Below are 18724 nucleotides of genomic sequence, written 5' to 3'. Positions count from 1 at the left end.
TCCTTCCTACTCCACCACCCAACAGTGGTTTGGGCTGTTTCCCCCACAGCCTCTTACAGGATGCCTCCAAAGGGTCAGCCTCCCGTCCTTGTGCGGAGAGGACGCTGCTTTGGCCTCCAAGGTGCAGCAAGGGTAGCTTCCAATTGCTGGGGTCTCAGGTTCTAGCAATCCAGCCCCTCAAACTGCCTGTCAGGGAAACATGCAGAGACAGGTTCCCAGAAAGACTCGGCTTACTCTGTTCACTCTGTTCCTCCCCAAGGCAAAATTCAGTAGCTCTGGGTGCTATGCTAGGAGACCTAATTTGGCAGATTAGGTTACCTAATTGCAATTCTATCAATATATCTGGATGATGGAATTCACTTGTATCCACTAACTTCTAAGGACATGGACAACCTAACAATTAATATTGGCAAAAAGTTAAAGATAGTCATTCAAAAAAACAATGTGAAAAAAACTACACAGAATTGTTCTTTTGGGCTTTGTCAAAAGTAGAAAAAATAAGGGAAATGTTGTTTCTTAATCAGACCAGTTTCAGGAAAACACCCATGAGTAGTGTTGCCAGATTTATCAAACACTGCATAGGGCATAGTTATACTAAAAAATTATCTTTTATCTAAAATCCAAATGTAAATGGATGTCCTGTATTTTATTGGGCAACTTTACCCACAACGAAGGATATGGGACTTCATTCAGAGGAAATTTTCTATTCATCACCTCGGCCCCAAATCGTAATTCCTTCTGTAATCCCCTGTGTTACATATGGAAACCCAAGCCACATTGATCGCATTAAACAAAGTAATCAGCTCAAGCACCCCAATCTCACTGCTGGGGAGGAAGGACTCTCATTGTGAGGTTATATCGAAGGAATGAAAACTTCCAAATGATAACATCAAAAAATTAGTAAGAACATCAAACATTTAATGCACACCCACTATGCGCCTGGTGCTTGTGAATTACCTCTGTTTAATCTTCACAACAACCCAGGGGTGTAGATACTATTCTGGAAACTAAAAAGAGTATCTACAAGTCTAATTTCTGTAGTTCTTACAAAGACATGTAAATTTCTGGTCAATTACTTTCTAGGGAAAGAAAGGGGAGGGAAACCAAGAGACAGACTCTATCCCATCAACAAACTGGTTTATTCATAATGCAATGCCAGGTCTGTTGCTATTTGGTTATGTGCCACTTACACAGGAAACTGTCTTAATTTCAATGAATTATCACTAGCTTGTGGATTGTGGGAGAGAAGTGGGTGGGAAACCCGTAACAGTCTTCAGTAAGTTGGCCTTACAACTGAGGAAGATGTGTTATACCTCGGGATAATAAACAGCTCATTTGCTGTGAATAAAGGCACGCTCAAGCCACCCCGAACACTCAGTGACAATGACACGCAGATTCCAAATGTTCTCTGTAAGAAAAAACACCCTCTCTCCTAATCCTTCTTAAACTCAACAAGACTGATTGGTTTTTATTATTCATGAATTAATTTTTTACTCAGGGTCCAACAAGGGAATTGAAGCTATAACGTTTCTCACCGATTGAGAGGGGAAAAGCAGATCTCGGCCTGAGCAGCACAGCCAGATTCTTGCTGGGATTCCTTGTAGGGTAGGATGTTTTGTTTGTTAAATCAGATAATAATCAATTAATAGCCCAAAGCTTTGGGTTGTTGGTTTTCTTAGGGGGGAGGAGAAAAAAAATTGAGTAAGAACATAAATAAGAATACTGAAGTAGAAAAAAAAAAACAGAGACGGTCATGGGACTCTGGCATATATTATGTTAGGCTGGTGTATTAGGTTGCCTCCTATTTCCAAGGCACACATACCAAAAAAAAAAAAAAAAAAAGGCGGGGGATGGGGGTGGGAATGAGGCAGGAAATAACAAGGGCAGTGCTGATTTCAAAAGTAACACACAGATGAGCAGTTTGTAGGTAGCAAGTCTGGGTCTGGGAATTGGCATGGAAAGTCACAAGAAAGGTCACGGGGATCCAGAGGGGTGGGCTCCCTGGTGCCCTCTTCTAATCTCTGCCTCCAGAGGGCAAGTTGAGGTACCCAGGAGCAGGGACAACAGCCTGGGAGAAGCTGAACGGCCAAGAAAGCAATCAAAGGTGGCGAGGTGACTTTGCCTCCCTGTTCAGCCATTTCTTTTCCCAGCTATTCACATATGCCAAGTCATAACCCACCTTGTCCTCTGTGTGCCTTTGGTCTGCAAACTTCTCCTGAGATTGGGCCAGAAGAACCAAGGAACGTAGGGGCACGGAGAGGCAGAGCATGGCATGGGCCTCAGATGCTTGTGTCAGGGGGTCAGACCTGACACAGCATCCTTTACAAGAAACATTTCTCCCTTCCCAGTTCAAAGACAACACACCCAGCATTTCTCCGGGGGACCATGTGGCTAATACCGTATTCTCCTCTACCTGTCTGTTCATATTTCAGATACCAGGCATTTTTAGCTTCTGGATGAATTTAGACGTGCAAATCCAAAGACTTTGCACTTTTACATTTGCAGGAAAATATGTATGTTCAGGGGCAAAACACAGAAATCCTTATCCAGTTACTATGGGGAAACTAGTTCTGGGAACTGCTTTGCGTTTTTGGGCAAGAAAAAGCTACAAGCTGTTATTACCATTATTATAATTATTACAACCATCGCATTATTGCTATTATTTCTGTGAAAGCGGTGTTCTTTCTGCCAAAGCTTGTTAGCCTGACTGCTTAGGTAGACAATGTCAACATACCCAAGGGACAAATGACAAAGAGTGAGGCTAAAAGGAAAAGGATAAATACTGCACTCTGCATGCGTGCTGAAGAGATGTCTCACCATCAAAAGGGAATGTTCTCTGCTGATCGATTAGGAAGGCAAAAACAAAAGCAGACACCAGCTCATTCACTCGGCATCACCAACATCCCAAACTAGAGCACAAAGTGCCAGGAAGTGAGAGAAGAAAGAGGAGGGATGGAAAAATTGGTTCCCAACAAAGTTTGATGCTTCCTGGTGCCCACTCACCCATTCCTCCAGTCCCTATTGCCTGGCTTTTCGGATAACAGACAACCAACCTGGAATGTGCTTTAAACTGGAGGTTTTTACCCTCCTTGTTGTTCCCACCAAAACATGCGAGCAACTCACTAATAGTGGATCAAGGTCTTGATGGCTGGCCAATAACAGTCATTCTGCTTTGGGACTTCTCCCGACTAATCGTGCTCAGTACCTCAAAACAGGTCCAACATACACACACACTCCTATGTGCATATACACACGTGCACACATGCTCAGGTAGACACACACGCAGACCCAGTCACCCTAAACACCTGCCTCCAAAACACAGAAAACCAAAGAGGAATGAAAGGACAAAGGCAAACTAGAGCAAGTTGGAATGAAAACAGAGGGAAAAAAATAAGTGAAGACAAAGGAAAATGTTAAATTTTAAGACATGAGAGAATCTCATCTAAAACATCACCCTTCACATCCTCCACCCTCCACTCCCCTAGAGAATTTCCTTAGGACTGTATTCCTTGTTCTTTGCCCTTCCGAAACCAAGAACACACGAAAAGACCAGTGATGCTCAAAACCTTTTGCTGAGTATCTTTTTAAAAATACAAGCCAGGTGAAAACACCAAAAACATAAATCTAAGTAAATGTAATGCTTTAAGAATTATGTAACAACAAGAAGAAAACAAAAAACAAATTTATGAATTCAAGTTAATGCAAGCAATTAAAAAAATAAAGTTAGCACTTAACATTTGAGGTTTTGAAACTCACAGTTTCCTAGATAGAAAAGCTTGACTAATTGGGCACTAAAAGTGCACATTTGTGCAGTTTTAATGCAGTGTTTCAGTCAACACCGATGGTCAAGCATGAGGCTGGCTGCTGCTGTAATTGGCAGGAGAGGATTCTGATATAGTTTTAAATGAAAATTGATCACATTTGAAACCAGAAGATAAAAACAAAACCTTGTTGGAGTTTGTTTAACTGCCTTTTGACCTCTGAATGAAATGACATTGAGAAACAAAATAACATTTTATCCAGAGAAACCATTCGCAGAAAAGGCTCAATCCTGGGGACACTGAATGATGATATTGAATAGAATATTTTAAAGTACTAAGGAACAGAGGAGAGAAATTTAAAGAGAGATAGGAGGGGAGGGGAGGGAGAGAGAGAGGAGGGGAGGGGAGGGAGATAGAGAGGAGGGAAAAAAATCTTCCTTGAGACTAAAATGCATAGATGTTAAAAAGCTCAGCAAAATGAAGATGAAAAAAATGATGTCCCTAACCCTCAGGAAAACTTTTTTGGGGGGCTTATTTTAACCCAAGCTCATAGACCTCTGAATTTAAGACATTTAGCCAATGGATCTTTTTTTTCCACCTTGTCCAGTTCCATACTGAAAGTCCCAGGGGCAAATTAAAGCCAGTATGATTTTCCTTGACTTGAAACATTTGACCCTTTTGGCGATAGACTGTCAGTGGCCATACCCAGGGAGAGAAGGGTTGGTCGGAACTGGGGCAGAACTCCCAGTGCTCTTTTGAGCACGGCCGTCTGTTATCCCGGAGGAGGGCAGCAGGGCCTGCTCGCCCTCTCCAGGGGTCGGCCAGCACTACCCGGGCCAGAAAACTGAAGAGAGGCTTGTGAGAAAGACCGAACTCCTCTGGCTGCAGAGACAGCCAGCCCTTGGGTCCCTCTGTGCTCCCTTTCACACCGTGGAAAAACCCCAAGGCTCAGCAGCCCCCACTGGAATGTGGCCACAGCCTGACCTCAGCCCAGGCAAGGCAAGGCGGCAGGGGCTGTGTCTAAATAGCAGAGCCCCGAGCCCCCTGTGACTCCCATCTTAAAGGAGAATACCACCCTAGCACATCCTCACGCATGTGCACACACAGACCCTCCAAGGCGGGAATTCTCCTAGGAATGGATGCGGGTTTGATGTTTCAGGGTTCAGGGACATCCTCTATATCAGGGGCATTAACGGCAGCAAGAAAGGGCTTGACATTCCCTTAAACCAATGCTTATAAATAAAGGTGCTATTAAGATCCTTCCTATTGTAATCCTGATCAGTACAGATAGGCAGATACAAGTACACGCATGGCGGGGGCAGGGCACCATGCAGCTCTGGGTTTCCCCACTTGTCTGGGGATGATTGGTTTTGTTGGATGATTGGTTGGGGGAGGTGGTCTCTGCTCCCAGGGACAAATTGTGCCCGTGCTCTCCTGTGGTCTGCCTCCCCACATGTCTGGAGTGTAACCACCTGAACTGTCCTGCTCGGCGGAGAACCCCCACAGAACCTGGGAGCCAGCGGGCAGTCACTTCCCCCTGCCCACCGAGCCCCAGCAGCCCTTGCTGGAAGTCAGGAGGGCCCTCTAGCCCCCTGCTTTCCCCAGCAAGGCCCCCAGAGCCACAGATCAGCAACTGTGCTGCAAAGCCCCGCCAAGCCTTTGGGTGACCTCCTTCCAGTATAGCCCAGGAAATGCCCCAGAGCAGCCTGCCACACAGGGTGATACTGTCACAAGTGGTAGGGGTCACTCACCCGGTGGCCTAGAGAAGAAATAACACCCCCCACCCCCCACCAACTACTGATGCCTCCCAGCCACTCCCCTGACAACCTCTCCAAGGAAGAGGTCTGGGCCCACCACCCATTCCCCAGGACAGTACTGCTATTATCAGTGAAAGGTCAGTGGCCTCACTAGAGCCCGGGAGCAGGCTGGCCCAGTGAGGGTTAATCTGCCCGGACAGTCATCACAGGGGTCACTGTGATGTGCAGAGAAGTTGAGCATCCCAGTCCCCCAGAGCTGGTCTGCTAATTACATTTGCAATTATAAACACCACAACCTCCCTGCACAGGGACCAGGCCACACCAGTGGATGGGGCAACCAAGATGTAATGCTGCGGCAGGCCATCCCAACCACGCCAGGGGACACCGGAACCAGCAGAAGCCTCTGGGCCCCTCTTCCGACGAATGACCATGCATATAACAGCTCCCCAGAGGTCTGAGGCTGCTGGGACAGAGAAAGGGGACACTCACCAGAGATGAAGCCCAGTCAGTGGTCACCAGCACGTACACTGCTAAAAAGACCTGTGATTTATCCCTAGAAATCAGCAAGTGGCCTCCAGAGCAAACAGTCAGGAGGAGGACTCAGATTTGTCCCGTTCCAGCCCATTCCTAAGTTAAGCCCTTCAGGGCTTCCTGACATGGTCTGTGGACCCTCTACTTGAAGCGCTCCCTCCTCCCACCCCTGGCACACGCAACCTCTGGGAACCACAGCCACTGCAGGGGACATCACAGGTTCAGCAATCAAGCCATGCTAGGGTCCCCCACAGGACCCTTCAGTCAAAAGCCACCAGACTCCAAGACAGACACTCCCAGCAGAGCTGTGAGGTGTCCTAACTAATTTGGGCAGACCTCCTGGTCAAGCTGGAAGAGCACTGGGAGGGCCTCACCTGCAGAGATCAGGGGACAGAGCTGGATGACGGCCGGTAGGTGTGGGAAGGCACCTGCCAGGGTGTGGGGTGGACTTGACTTTGAAGGAGTGGATTATGGTCTAAATATCTGCTATTCCTTCCCCCTTAAATTAGAACCACACATAATTTTAATCATATTGAGGAAGCCACTTAAAGCAACTGTGAAGACTAGTTCTAGAGACCGGCACTGCAGAACCTCAGCAAAAGCATCCCAGCTCTTGTCTGTTGGTCTGTCTTCTGAACTAAATTCACTTGCCTTTTGAATCCTGCTTGTTAACACAGCCAGCTCCATCACCCACTCCCAAGCACACACGCTCGATTGCAATGTTTCTCTCACCACCACCCCCTTTCCTTTGGGCTGCCAGACTTGTACAGAGCTTCCCAGGTCCAAGTGCTCAAAAGAAACAAGGCATTTTGCAGAGGACTGAGGAAGGAGACAAACTTTTTCAATGAGTTTAGATTATCTTAAAAAAAATTTTTGGCAAAATGTCCCATTATCAGGAACACAAATCAAGCATGCAGGACAAAGTCACAAGGGCCCCCTGGGCTAGGGCTGAGGGCACTCTCTGAGAAGGCAGGGTTGTGACATGAAATCTCTATCCCAGCCACTTCCCTCAAAGAGCTTTCCCCGAAAGTCCCCTCTGTCCCTCCTCTCTCTGACTAAATGGAATATGTATTGATTACTTCAAATCAATAGAATGAAAAGGTTCTTGTTTGGTGGGTCAGTTTGTTTCTTCATATATATATATATATATATATATATATATATATATATATATATATGGATGTATGTATATATATATACACACACACACACACACATATATATATTTTTTTAAGAAACATCTTTTCATATGTCCCAATTATTGGTAAAATAGAGAACTGTTTCTAAAATGAAGGGAGTTGGGGAAATAAGCTCTGAGAGGAAATTTCCAGTTGATGTCAAGATCTCACTGAGCTGGAAAGGGCCTTACCCGGGACTGGGGCCCTCCATGTTGACCTACTGTTTCCTGCTAGTTGATCGCCCTCAGGCCTGAGTCCATCACCCCATCCTCTTCCACGGCAGCCCACACCTCCAGGAGGGTGGCAGGCACATAAAGGTTTATTTCCCAGAGCCCCTCCCTCAGAAAATCAAGACTAATGTCCTCACTCTGATTTATTTTTAAATGTACCATTAAAAATTAATTTCCCCCTTTGTTTTTCTCTGGGTCACTGATTCTGAATTACCATGTGGCATTTTTCCTACGTGTGAACCCACATATTTTACCTTCAGGACAGTTTGTTCTTTGTTTCTTTAACAACAGCAAAGTGGTCATCGGACGGTGGGTGAGGCGGCCTGCCCTCCCTGCTCCCTGGGTTTTATGCCGAGGGTCTCCGGTGGGTCCCATCCCTGACGCGTTTGTACACAGGCCCACACAGGCCAGCACACACACTCCCACTCTGGCTGATTATATATGTACATAAAATATTGATTAGAAATGGTAATGGAGTCACCTACAGGATTGGCTACAGGAAAATGAAAATGAAGGAGAGAAAGGTATGAAGGTATGGATATATCTGTGTGTGTGTGTGTGTGTGTGTGTGTGTGTGTGTTTTAGTTTCTCACCTGGAAAGTGAGAATAACACAAAAGCATTAAAAAAAATGCTCTCTGTATATTAGCAGGTGAGAAAGAGGGCTGAAGAGTTCTTTCTCCCTGGACTGTGGTCCCTGCGCCCTTGGGTGTTTTCAAGTCTGAGAATGTCAGCTAAGCCAAATAAGTAGAAATTGTGTGTACAGAGTACACGAACCCACTCATGTATGTTCCCCTAGAAACATGGGCATCGTAATGGTTGGATTTACCCTGTGGTTCTGCCAACAAACCAAAGAATGCAGCCCTCTGCTTTGTTACTTTGCTACCAGTGGGTCTGAAGCTACTTGTCGTGAAGCACCAGGGTTTAGGTCAGAAAGATGCCTCCCCGACATCAACCTCTGACCTCCACAAGCTCATCCTTGGAAATTTTGTACCGCTGTAACCACAGCAGAGGTAAACCCTCACCGGGAGGCATGCACCTATATATGGGGCCGGCTCACTAATGCTTGAGCTGCTGCCCATCAGCTCCTGGGCTCTGAGAAACAGCATCTCACAGGAATGCTTAGTTCCTTGGTGGATGGAGCAGGCACCTTTCTGGCTTTTCCTGTGCCCCATGGAGTGAGAAGGTAGTTCTTGGCAAAGAAACAGGAAAGGGAGGGAACCCAAACCACTGTCAGGCTTACTTTATAACTGATTTCCAGTTTAAACCCTTCCTAGACAGCCAGGACCCCAGCTCCCTCACTCCCCTTTGCCGCTTCCCTGACATTCCCTCTTTGCCCATATTTCTCCTCAAACTCAAGCCAGGGTTGCTGTCAACTCAATGAATTATCCAGCTGCTAAATCCCCCATCTCTCCTTGCTTTCTTGGTCAACATAATCAAAGGATGTACTTCCTCATATGAAATTTCGTATTTATTGACTGTGACTTAAGCCAGGGACAAATACATAGATATTTCGAGCTCAACTAAAGAAGTCACCTCTGGAGAGAGGGAGCCTAAATAATTTAAATATCCAATATTTGTCGTACTTGGTAATTTTATGTGAGGAAATACCCCACAAGCATCAAACATTGTTCGAACTCTCACCCACCCTAGAGGGTTCTCTGGCGGCTCCCATTCTCTTCTGGAGGGAGCACCCAGCCCTCTCGGCCGCCAGCCAGACAAGGGATCAGTGTAACCTTTAAAGAGAATGAAAAACCACTTTTCAAGCTATGGAAACCTGAATCCGTTATAATTAAGGATTTCTCTCACCTCCCAACCCAGTCACCTTCTTCTGACACTCTACATTCTAATGGCACCTAAAGGACCCTCTTGCCTGGGGAAATCCCAAAACTAGAACCAAAAAAGGTTAGCGTGGAGTTTGGGACAGTCTGGTCACCCACAGGAGACGCTGCTGTGAAGTTGTCTCCTCTCTCACGCGTGGTCCACCTGGGGTGGAGGTAGTCGTCGCAGCAAGGGGGTGTAGCCACACTTCCTGGAACCCCACGTTATCCAGGGTATTTGTCTTAGGGATGTCGTGGTTCTTGAGGGAAGGGGTAGTACAAAAATGAAAGGATAGTGGAGCCAGAACTGACTCTAGTAGTTCAGATTGCTTCAGGAAAAAAAAAAAAAAAAAAAGAGGAGGAAGACGAGCAAGAAGTTAAGCGGGTCTACGAGAACCTAGAGTTTTCATTTTATTATTATTGAAGCTTTCCGAGGGACCATTCTGCGAGCGCCCACATCCACACGCTGGGACACCAGTTCGGACCGAGCACGGCGGCATGCGAAGCGCCCAAGGGGAGGCCCGGGCAGGTACCCCGGCCGGTGGGGGGGACGACAGCGGAGGGCCCTGGGAGGGAAACCGCGGGTGGCAGGAGCAGGACCCCAGAGAACCCCAGCTGGACGCGCGGGGCAGCCCCTCTACCGTTCGGGAGATCAGTTCTCCGCTTTCCCAGTCTACGTGCTTGGCGCGCTGCCCAAGCCCGGGACCCGTGGTTCGTGGGAGTCCTGGTCCGCAGTCCCCACCACCAACCACGCGCACGGCGCTCCGACGACCCCAGGTTCCCGCGAGGCGAGCTCACAGCCGCCCCGGGGCACGGAAGTCGCGCCCGTCTGTTTAGCCGGGAGCAGCCTCCCCTGAAGCCGTGGACCAACTTTGCCTCCGCTGCAGCGTCGGGCCGGCTATCCCCACTCCTGGCGTATTACGGGCTCCCCTCGCAGGGCGTGCGGGGCGCAGCCTGCCCGGGCCAAGCCGCCCGCACCCCTAGGGTACCTTGGGTCCACCGCGCTGCGTGCGCACCCTCGGGGCGCCCCAATGGGATTGCCGGGTGAGACAGTGCTGGCCGCCCGCAGTTTCCATACCAGCGCGGCACGTTCGATTTCGCCCGCTTGCCGGGATCATTTTTGGTCCCCAGTACGGAAATTAGTATTAAAGTCAAAGGGCCCGCGGGGAGCCTTTCCCAGATGGGACAGGACAGCCTTGTGACATTCCTGCACCTGTTCTGGGCTTGCTTCTCCCCATTCCACAGAAACTCAAATATTTTTCCCCTTGCTGGGAAGAGCAGAGAGGAAGAAAGAGTGAATGAAAAAGTGCTGCTCTTACCTAAAAGTGAGGGTTTGTAAAAGGGGGTGCGGGAAAAGTTAAAGTCGGGTTTACCCCCTAGAAGGAAACCCAGGAAGTGTGCGGCTTTCTCCTTCCGACGTCCCCCAAGTGCCCCTGGGGTCCCTGTCACTTCAAGAAAGCCTAGAAGAAGAACTGCGACACCCAGGACAGAGGCAGCCGGACAGGCAGAAGGACAGACACAGACGGAGAAGCAGAGCACCTACTGGTTGTGGTAGCCGAGGGGGTCCGGGATGCAGAGTTCTGACACGTCCATCAGTCCCGTTTTAGCATTCCCAGTTGGTAGAGAAAGGCGGCGGGGAAATCACGCGGAAGAGCGAGTGAAGGGCACCGGCGAGGTGCGAGTCCGGGCAGGGGCACAGTGAGCGGGAGAAGGCAGAGTGGGAGGAGGCGCCGTGGCGGGGCGCGAGGGAGGCCGAGAGCCGTGCGCGCACAGCCCAGCGCTCCCACTCATGCACACACTCCGAGCGGGCAGAAGGGATGGGAAGCCGTGGAGGAGACTCGGGCACCAGAGACTTGGAGCCCACTAACCCTACTGTAGCTTTAAGGCTGGGAGACTGATGTATGGTTTGGCTCCTATTGGCTATCTCTCAGGGGCTGGACTTAAAGTGACAGAATCGAGCTGGGGTGGGGGGAGGGGGGTGAGCCAGAGAGACTTCAATGGAATCAGACGCTCGCGCGAGGTCCCCACCTCCTGAGGAGTAGGAGGACTGTGCTGTAGAGCCGCAAGGCCTGTCCTCTCGCCATTAAAGAAAAAAAAAATTGTCCAACTGGCTGGTGGGACTAGGGTGCTGAAAGATATGCCGCTTACATGTCCTCTCACCCCTATCCTATCTTTTAACTGGCAGGCCTAGCAAACTCACCTCTCAGCCTTTTAGAATGGGTCTATTTTACAAATTAAAAATGAGTGACATTTCTCCTCCCTTTTATCAAGGAGAAGAGGCCAGCACCTTAGAAATTCACAGCCTCAAACCTGGAGTTTGCTGCACGAAAGTGCAAAAGGTCAGGCCATCAGGTGAGGTGCCCAGCAAGAGAGAACAGGACAGAAACAGATTCACTTCCCAGCTCTCATCGCCTGGGCCAGTCGGTTCTGAACTGCTTTCATTTGGCTAGACGCAGGGCATGCACCTCTAAAATGCTCTCTAGGTGTATAAAATGATGCTCTCTTCATTGGCAACTGTCAGAAACGTACGCAGGACACAGCTACCAGCAAATTAATTTCTGTCTGCCTAGGAAAATACAATTGGGGTTAAAATAACCAACTTACCTGCCACATCCACTTTAAGGCACAAGTAGACACTTCAGTAGCCATACCTGAATTTCCAGCTATGAACACACACCTGCACCCCTGTCTGCTGCTCCCTCCATGAACTCGAATACTATGGGCTGCCACTGTATGAAAAACCAGCTATAAGTCTAGCCCCAATCCTTCTTCTGGGCCTTGTCATCTTTTGAGATGTGCCAGCCACAGGGATAATGATCAATTTGATGGTTCAAATGAGTATGTGCAGGGGATAGGTATAGAATTATTTAAAGGGGGAAAAAAAGCCCTCAGAAGAGACCACCACCTTATTCTCCTATATTCTACAAAAAACAATAAGCAGTGGGTGGAGGACATCATTTTATCATCAAAATAATATCTGAATGGAGTGTAACTGCAGGCAGCATTCAAACACTTTCAGGAATAAAAGCAGGGAGGGTCGTAAGAAACCCCAGGAGAGGCCGGCAGGCCAGCCGGCACTCGGCTGCTCTGGAGGTGCTGGGGAATGGGCAGCAGGATGGCAGATGATACTTGACTTGGATAAATGTAAGCTCATGCAGGCTGGGAAACAGGACTGAGGTTTTTCATATGTGCCTAAGTGGAGGAACGTGTGGGATTCTCTGGGCATGGGGCGCTGGCAGACACCTCACAGAGAAATGGATGAAGATGTTGGCTCTGTCAGCAGAAGCCCCAGCAGCCCAGGATTTTTTTTTTAATCACATAGGTCCTTGGTTACATTGGAGACAGAAAGAGGGGTGCAGAGACACCACCACTACCTCTTGCCAAGACCTCAGTGACTGGTTTTTTTGCATCCTTTCTGGCCCCCGGAAATCTATTCTCCCAGAGCACAGCAGCCAGGGAGCGCTTTGTAAAATGCACCTCTGAAGTCCCCTTTGCAATTTGTTGCAATGAGGAAAGAGGCCCCAGTCCTTTCCCGTGGCCTACAAGGCAGGTCCCATATGGCAGGCTCCTGTGTGTCCCTCTGCACCCCTCCTCAGCCCATGCCATGCTCCCTTCATTGCTCCCTTCATTCTTTGCACCTGCCACCTAGAATGCTCCCCTTCCAGATCACACCAGAACCTTCTGCTATTTGCCTTGCCTTAGGTAACTTTAATTAGTTTGTGATTATACATATATTGGTATGAATAATACCCACCCACTCCTGCACTAGATTCTAAGCTCCATAAGAGCAGGGACCTTGTCTGTTTTTGTTCACTGGAGAATCCCCAGTGCCTGCTACATATAGTTGCGTGATAAAGACTTTGTTGAATGAAATGTTAGACCACAGCAGTTTGGGTAGGGGGCCAGAGCCTGCCAAGGGACAGGCCAGCTGCCCCAGAAGGGGTTAGGCTTTGACAGATTGTATCAGATCTGTTGGCTCCTTGCTTTGGGTGGGTGTACCTTTTTAAACTGGAGACAGAGCACACAGAAGAGCATGAAAAGAAAGACAACTTCAGAGCCTGGAGCAGTGGATGCAAAGCCACTGGGGGCAAATGAGGGAAAATCAGAAGACTGTGTTGGTACAAAAGCTAGGCTAATGCCCATACAATTACCGTCTGCATCCTAGGCACAGGGATGAAGGTAACTGAGGGCTTCACCCCACGCACTAGCCGATTGTCCTCCAGGACGGGAACCAGGTCTCTGAGATCTGGTCCTCTTCTGACAGTCCTCTTCCGCAGTCTCTGTCCAGCCTCCTTGCACACAACCCTGGGGCAGAATTCTTCCTCCTTCCCTCCCTGGCAAGTCTGAGCCTACAGACTCCACTGCAGGGGAGAAGAGGGCCCACTGATAGGGCCACCCTGGGTACCTGATCTAGCCTGGTAGGTCCAGGCTTCTCCTGTGGTTTTCCAGGCAAACGTGGCCAGGTCATACACTGTCTGTGGGACCAGCTCTTCTCCCTCTGTGTCCTTAACCAGCTCACGAGAGGTGAGATTCTGTCCCAGAGCCAGAGTCAGATCTATGCTCCAGCTGGAGAGGCAGCAGTGTGGGAGGATGCAGAGGACCCTGGGATCTGGTCTTGACAACTCCCCCTAGTCTGGCCAAAGTTATCTCTTCTCCAGAAAACAGAGGTGGTGCTGGAGATAGAGTAGGGTGGGCAGGGCTCTTGGGCCCCCTCAAGCTTGAAATTCATTCAAACAATCATCATTTCATACTCCCACTGCTCACCTACAGCAGGTGCTATTTGTAATCCATCCCAGCAAAAGCTTCTAAGCCACCCCTACCCTCTCCTGTGTCCCGATACTGGCACTCCCAGTTGGGCAAGTCAGCTAGAAGGGACTGGAACAAAGGTATTAGACACAGTAATTGTGGAGGGTAGAAGAGGGCAGGAGCTTACTTTATTTTTGTGACAAACTCCTTTAAATAGATATTTATTACATTTACAGGACCTTACAACTCAGGGCATCATTTAGAACCATCATCAGACCTTATAAATAAATTTGCAAATGTCCCTGTGTGGTGAAGCGACCTACCCAAGGTCACACACTGAATAACTGGCAAAGCATGGATTTCTACTTATTCAACTCCTAACGCTGTGTACACAAGGCTCTTCACTTTCTCTCCTCCCTCCTTCCCCAAGTTCAAGCTCTTCCCTAAGGAATATGAAGCCAAATCAGAGCCGTGCCCTTGGCAACACATTCCATACTCACATCACCTGGGAGATGGTGGGGACCCAGGCTTCTGTGTCCATACCCTTTCCCAAATCGTTTGCTCAGGCTGGGGTTCCAGGTGGCAGATAAGTAGGAAAACATACCCAGACACATCTCGGCCTGTTCTGTTCTCCAAACCTATGCTTCTCTGGGTACATACAGCACCAAGTGTGTCATCAACAGCCAAACCCAGGTCCACACTATCCACCCACAATTGCCCATCCCAGTCTGGCTAAGTCCTTAGAATGGTCTGTCCGCATGCTTGCACCTGGATCTCGAGGGTCACTCGAGCTGTCTTGTCATGATCTAGGAAGCTGACCCCAGCACAGCACCCTTTGCCACAAGTATGGTGAAGATCTCCACCCTTGCCCTGGTCCCTTGATTAGGATGTCCCTTGTCTTGAGGTGCCCCACCCCCCGACTGCAGTCACTTCTGCACACACAAGGCAGCAGCAAGCAGTGTCTCTTAGGCTCTTGAATCCCCTCCCTGGATATGCCACTCTCAGCCCAACAACAAGAAGGCCTTCCCCAGCTTTCAACCCAGGCAGCTTAGCAGGATGACTTGATGGCTTTATCACTAACAGATAAGACCTAACAGGAATTTTTGGTGATTCTGGTACATGCCCCCTACATGCCGTGAATGCAGGACACTGACTGGTTGCACCATCCTTGTCCCTTGTCCTTACCCACATTTCCCAAACCAAGTTTCCAGGTGAGAATGATGACTAAACACAAGGTATGTAGTCATTTCTTACCGCCAGCCCAGGAAGGAGAGGATGCCTTCAGGGAACTGCCTGAATCACAATCCAAGTTTGTTTCTGTTCCACCCCAGGGTAAGCACTGGGGTTGCTGAATTGCAGAAACACATCCATTGACAGTCCCCAACGACCAGGGCGGGCCCAGCCTGGACAGTCAGCCTAACCTGGGCATCTCGGGACAGTGCTGATCAAGCCAAGGATCCATGGACTCCTGGCCAGGGAAAATGTCCCTGACCACACATCCCTGTGGGCCCGCCCTCTTCTCAATGCTTGAATTTGGGGATGTGGGGTTATATCCTGCATGCTGCTCAGCAGACTGGCAGCCTACTGGCTGGCACATGTCCCACGGATCATAATTAACTGATAACGCTAATACAATGTGAGTTTGTGCTCCCATAATAGTCTCCTGCTGACAGATAAATGCCACGGAAACATGATGGCTTTTCCTGAAGCTGTAATGGGCCATTATTGGGGCAAGAAGGCTCATGTCCTATTAGCATTGCTGCCATGACACCAAAGATAAAATATGAAAGGGACGATGTCTTGAGTGGATAAATGCTTGGGTTCCCTTCCACCACCAGTGTCATCCATTTCATTATCTGAAATCCCTAGCAGGGGTCCTGGAACAATTTCCAGATATTCCAAAGCTCCGTTATTCCTTTTTTTTTTCCTGAGCCTCCAGATCCCATTCTCACCAAAATAGCTGAATACTAGCATATTACAGTTCTCTGTTTACCAAAAAGATTCCTTGCCCCGGTGCAAGATGGCGACTGCAGTGAGCAGGCAGGCTGGGGGGCAGGAAGGTGGACATGTCTCTCCATAGAAACAAAGATCTTTTCCCTCTTAATCACCAGGAGGACAAAGCACATCCAGACTGTAAAAGTCTGTCACCTGCCAAATTTTGGGGGCAAGAAAAAGGAGGAGGAGGAGTATAAAGAGAAGAGAGAGGCAGAGGAAGAGAAACGGGAGGAAGGTCGTAGTGGGGGAAAGAACACGCCTTGATAGTACCTGGTACCTGAGAGGCACTAAACAACTAGCTATTGACTGGATGAATGATCTGTCTAATTAAATATTTTCCATTACAGTGGATTGTGGGTTTTTTTCATAACTTATCACGAAGAAATTTGACCTTATTTTCATTTATGTCCCATATTAATTTCTCATCCAGTTTCTTGTGACTTTTGCATCAATTTAAGCATAAAACATAGTTGGTTTCAAATACCAGTCCAAACAGTTTGTTTCCAGTGTCTCATCGTTGGTAAAAGGAAAACTACTTTTTCTTGGATGATTGTGTAAACTGCAAAAATCTGACAGTCAACACTGGCCACAGAAAGAATGAACAATTTGCTTTGCAGACTCACAAATTATGCCTCCCGGCACATTTCTATTCACAGGGATAATTATCTTAAAGAAGCTATTAAATACATGAAACTTTTGGAAAATTGATTCTAAACTACCACACACATGTAAAGTGTTGTTATTAAGTGGGAACAAAGCAACATGTTGGCCAAGCCTGTCTCTTCAGCATTAATGACACCAAACTCAACACTGAGAACATTCAAATGTGATTGCATTTCCTAATGGCTCAGTTAAGGTGGAACTTCTTATTTCATTATTTTTCAGAATCAGATGCATTTTATTTTTGCTCTGAGAAAATGTTTTATGGAGAGGGAAAAATGGCACATGCTTTTAGGTTTTAGGGAGCATCAAACATAAGTATCTTATAAACTATAAAGTGCTATAGCTGTGTAAAACATGATTAAGAGGATAGCTTTTGACTGTGTTTTTACATGAGAAAAGGGCTGGCCAACTGCTCCCTTCCCAGATGTAAACTGTAATGAAGCCAGCTCCATCGGTGAAGTCTCCACTGCTCTGAACCATGCAGGTATGAATGGGTTGGTACCAATTCCAGATGAAGGCTTGCTTAGTAGTAGGGCATCTCTAACAGCTTGATTCTTCATAAACAATTAGGAACAAAATTTAGTAGAACTCTTAACTTAGAAGGGTTTGCCTTTCCAAGAAGGACAAGGCAAGGCAGGAAGGGAAACTGCAGGAGGACCAAAGAGGGTTTAGAGAAATGGGTTAAAGGCAGTCAACGATACTAGATTTAATATGGATAAACACTGGTAATACACTTGTCAGCAATGACCCTCGAATGAGCCTGACTGTAGGAGAGCGCATGGAAGGGCAGCGAGGCAGAGAGACATCTGGGGTCAGGACAGATAGCACATTAAGCATGGGCCTCCAGCTCAATGGCATGATAAACACTGCTTTGGGGTAATTCTACAAAACCCAGCCGAGCAAGGAGCAGCAATAATTCCTCTTTACTCTCCCTTACTAAAGGCACAGATGGAGTTTTATGCTCAGCCCTGAGAGACTCGCTTCGACAGCAGACTAGAAGAGTGAAGGGGAAGATGCCGAAGGCCTCCCAAGGGGGTCTGAGTTCCACAAGGAAAGGGACAAATGTGGGATGAGGTGGGACGGATTGTCCCTGCGCACTGAAGGACCAATACCTGGTCCACTTCTGGTGCCTAAGATCTGGTTTCCCAAGGGGCCAGGTGATGCACCCCAGAGATTCAGGAGGGTCACTCCCCAATTTCCTCTTCTTTTTCCTGCCCGCTGTGTACTGTTTCACGGTGGGATTTCTTTTTATAAACCTTCCAGGAAAGAAATGCCTGCCAAGCGACCTACTAGGTCTCTTTGAGGCCAGAAAGGACATGACAGCCAGCACAGTTCACATCATGTCACATTGCTTGGCATCTGTCCTCCCCTCACCTCCTCTTTTCATCACCCTCAATTCCTGGCCTTACACTTCTCAAATGAAGTGTCAGCATTTTAAAACTCGCCTCAGGCTATTTTCTAGGGGACCAGGGCTAGATAAAGAATGAATCGGCAAGTGGCTCAGGGCCACTGACTTCCTCTCAAGTCAAACAGTTTTGTTATTTGCCACGCCTTCCTTGCTTGGGGAGAGGGGTCATAATGAGTGTAATGATTGATGGATTACTACGGGTGGTCACTGCCCGAGTTACAGCCTCACTGGCTTACAAAGGCCCACGTGGACCCCGCCCCACCCACCCATCCATCCACTCAGACACCCCGGTTCTGGTTCAGTTGCCAAGACATTCAGGTCAATGGTGTCATCTGAAGCCAGCCATCAGGACCGACCCCCTTCCTCCCTTCTCCCCCACGTCTGGGAGGCGTCTGTACTCGCCCTTCTCCCTGCTTTTCTCTGTACTGAGCTGACCACTTCCTTGGGTGACTGTCTGTCCCCACATGCACACCCATCAAACAATAATTCTATGCTGGTTTTGGCTTCAAGGACCAGGAGAGTCTAGTGGCTTCGAGGGTAGGAGTCTATGGTCTCTCACAGCAAAGACTCTGGGGGCAGGTGGTTTCATCTTTTTGGTGGCTCGTCCTTAGCATAGTGGCTGCCACGTTCACCTTGT

The 18724-nt window shown here is 48.3% G+C and overlaps 1 protein-coding gene across 6 annotated transcripts in view; it reads right to left on the bottom strand.

Annotated features, from left to right (window-relative positions):
• ESRRB (estrogen related receptor beta) overlaps positions 1-18724 on the bottom strand; it is a 155777-nt gene that overhangs the window by 85745 nt on the left and 51308 nt on the right. The window contains exon 1 of one of the 6 annotated variants that reach the window (XM_031454106.2): positions 10819-11151. The exons of 3 other annotated variants lie outside the window; for them this stretch is intronic. In XM_031454106.2, the coding sequence (XP_031309966.1) occupies positions 10819-10868 (50 nt within the window). In that variant the 5' untranslated portion in view covers positions 10869-11151. Of the gene's footprint in view, positions 1-6007; positions 6125-10818; positions 11152-18724 lie in introns of those variants that run through there. 2 more of the 6 variants (XM_064486143.1, XM_031454107.2) reach the window with 2 other exon arrangements.

This window comes from Camelus dromedarius, chromosome 5, assembly GCF_036321535.1.
Source record: "Camelus dromedarius isolate mCamDro1 chromosome 5, mCamDro1.pat, whole genome shotgun sequence".
NCBI classification, from domain to species: Eukaryota; Metazoa; Chordata; class Mammalia; order Artiodactyla; family Camelidae; genus Camelus; species Camelus dromedarius.
Note: the sequence above shows the minus strand (reverse complement) of the source record. Positions and strands in the feature narration are given on the sequence as shown.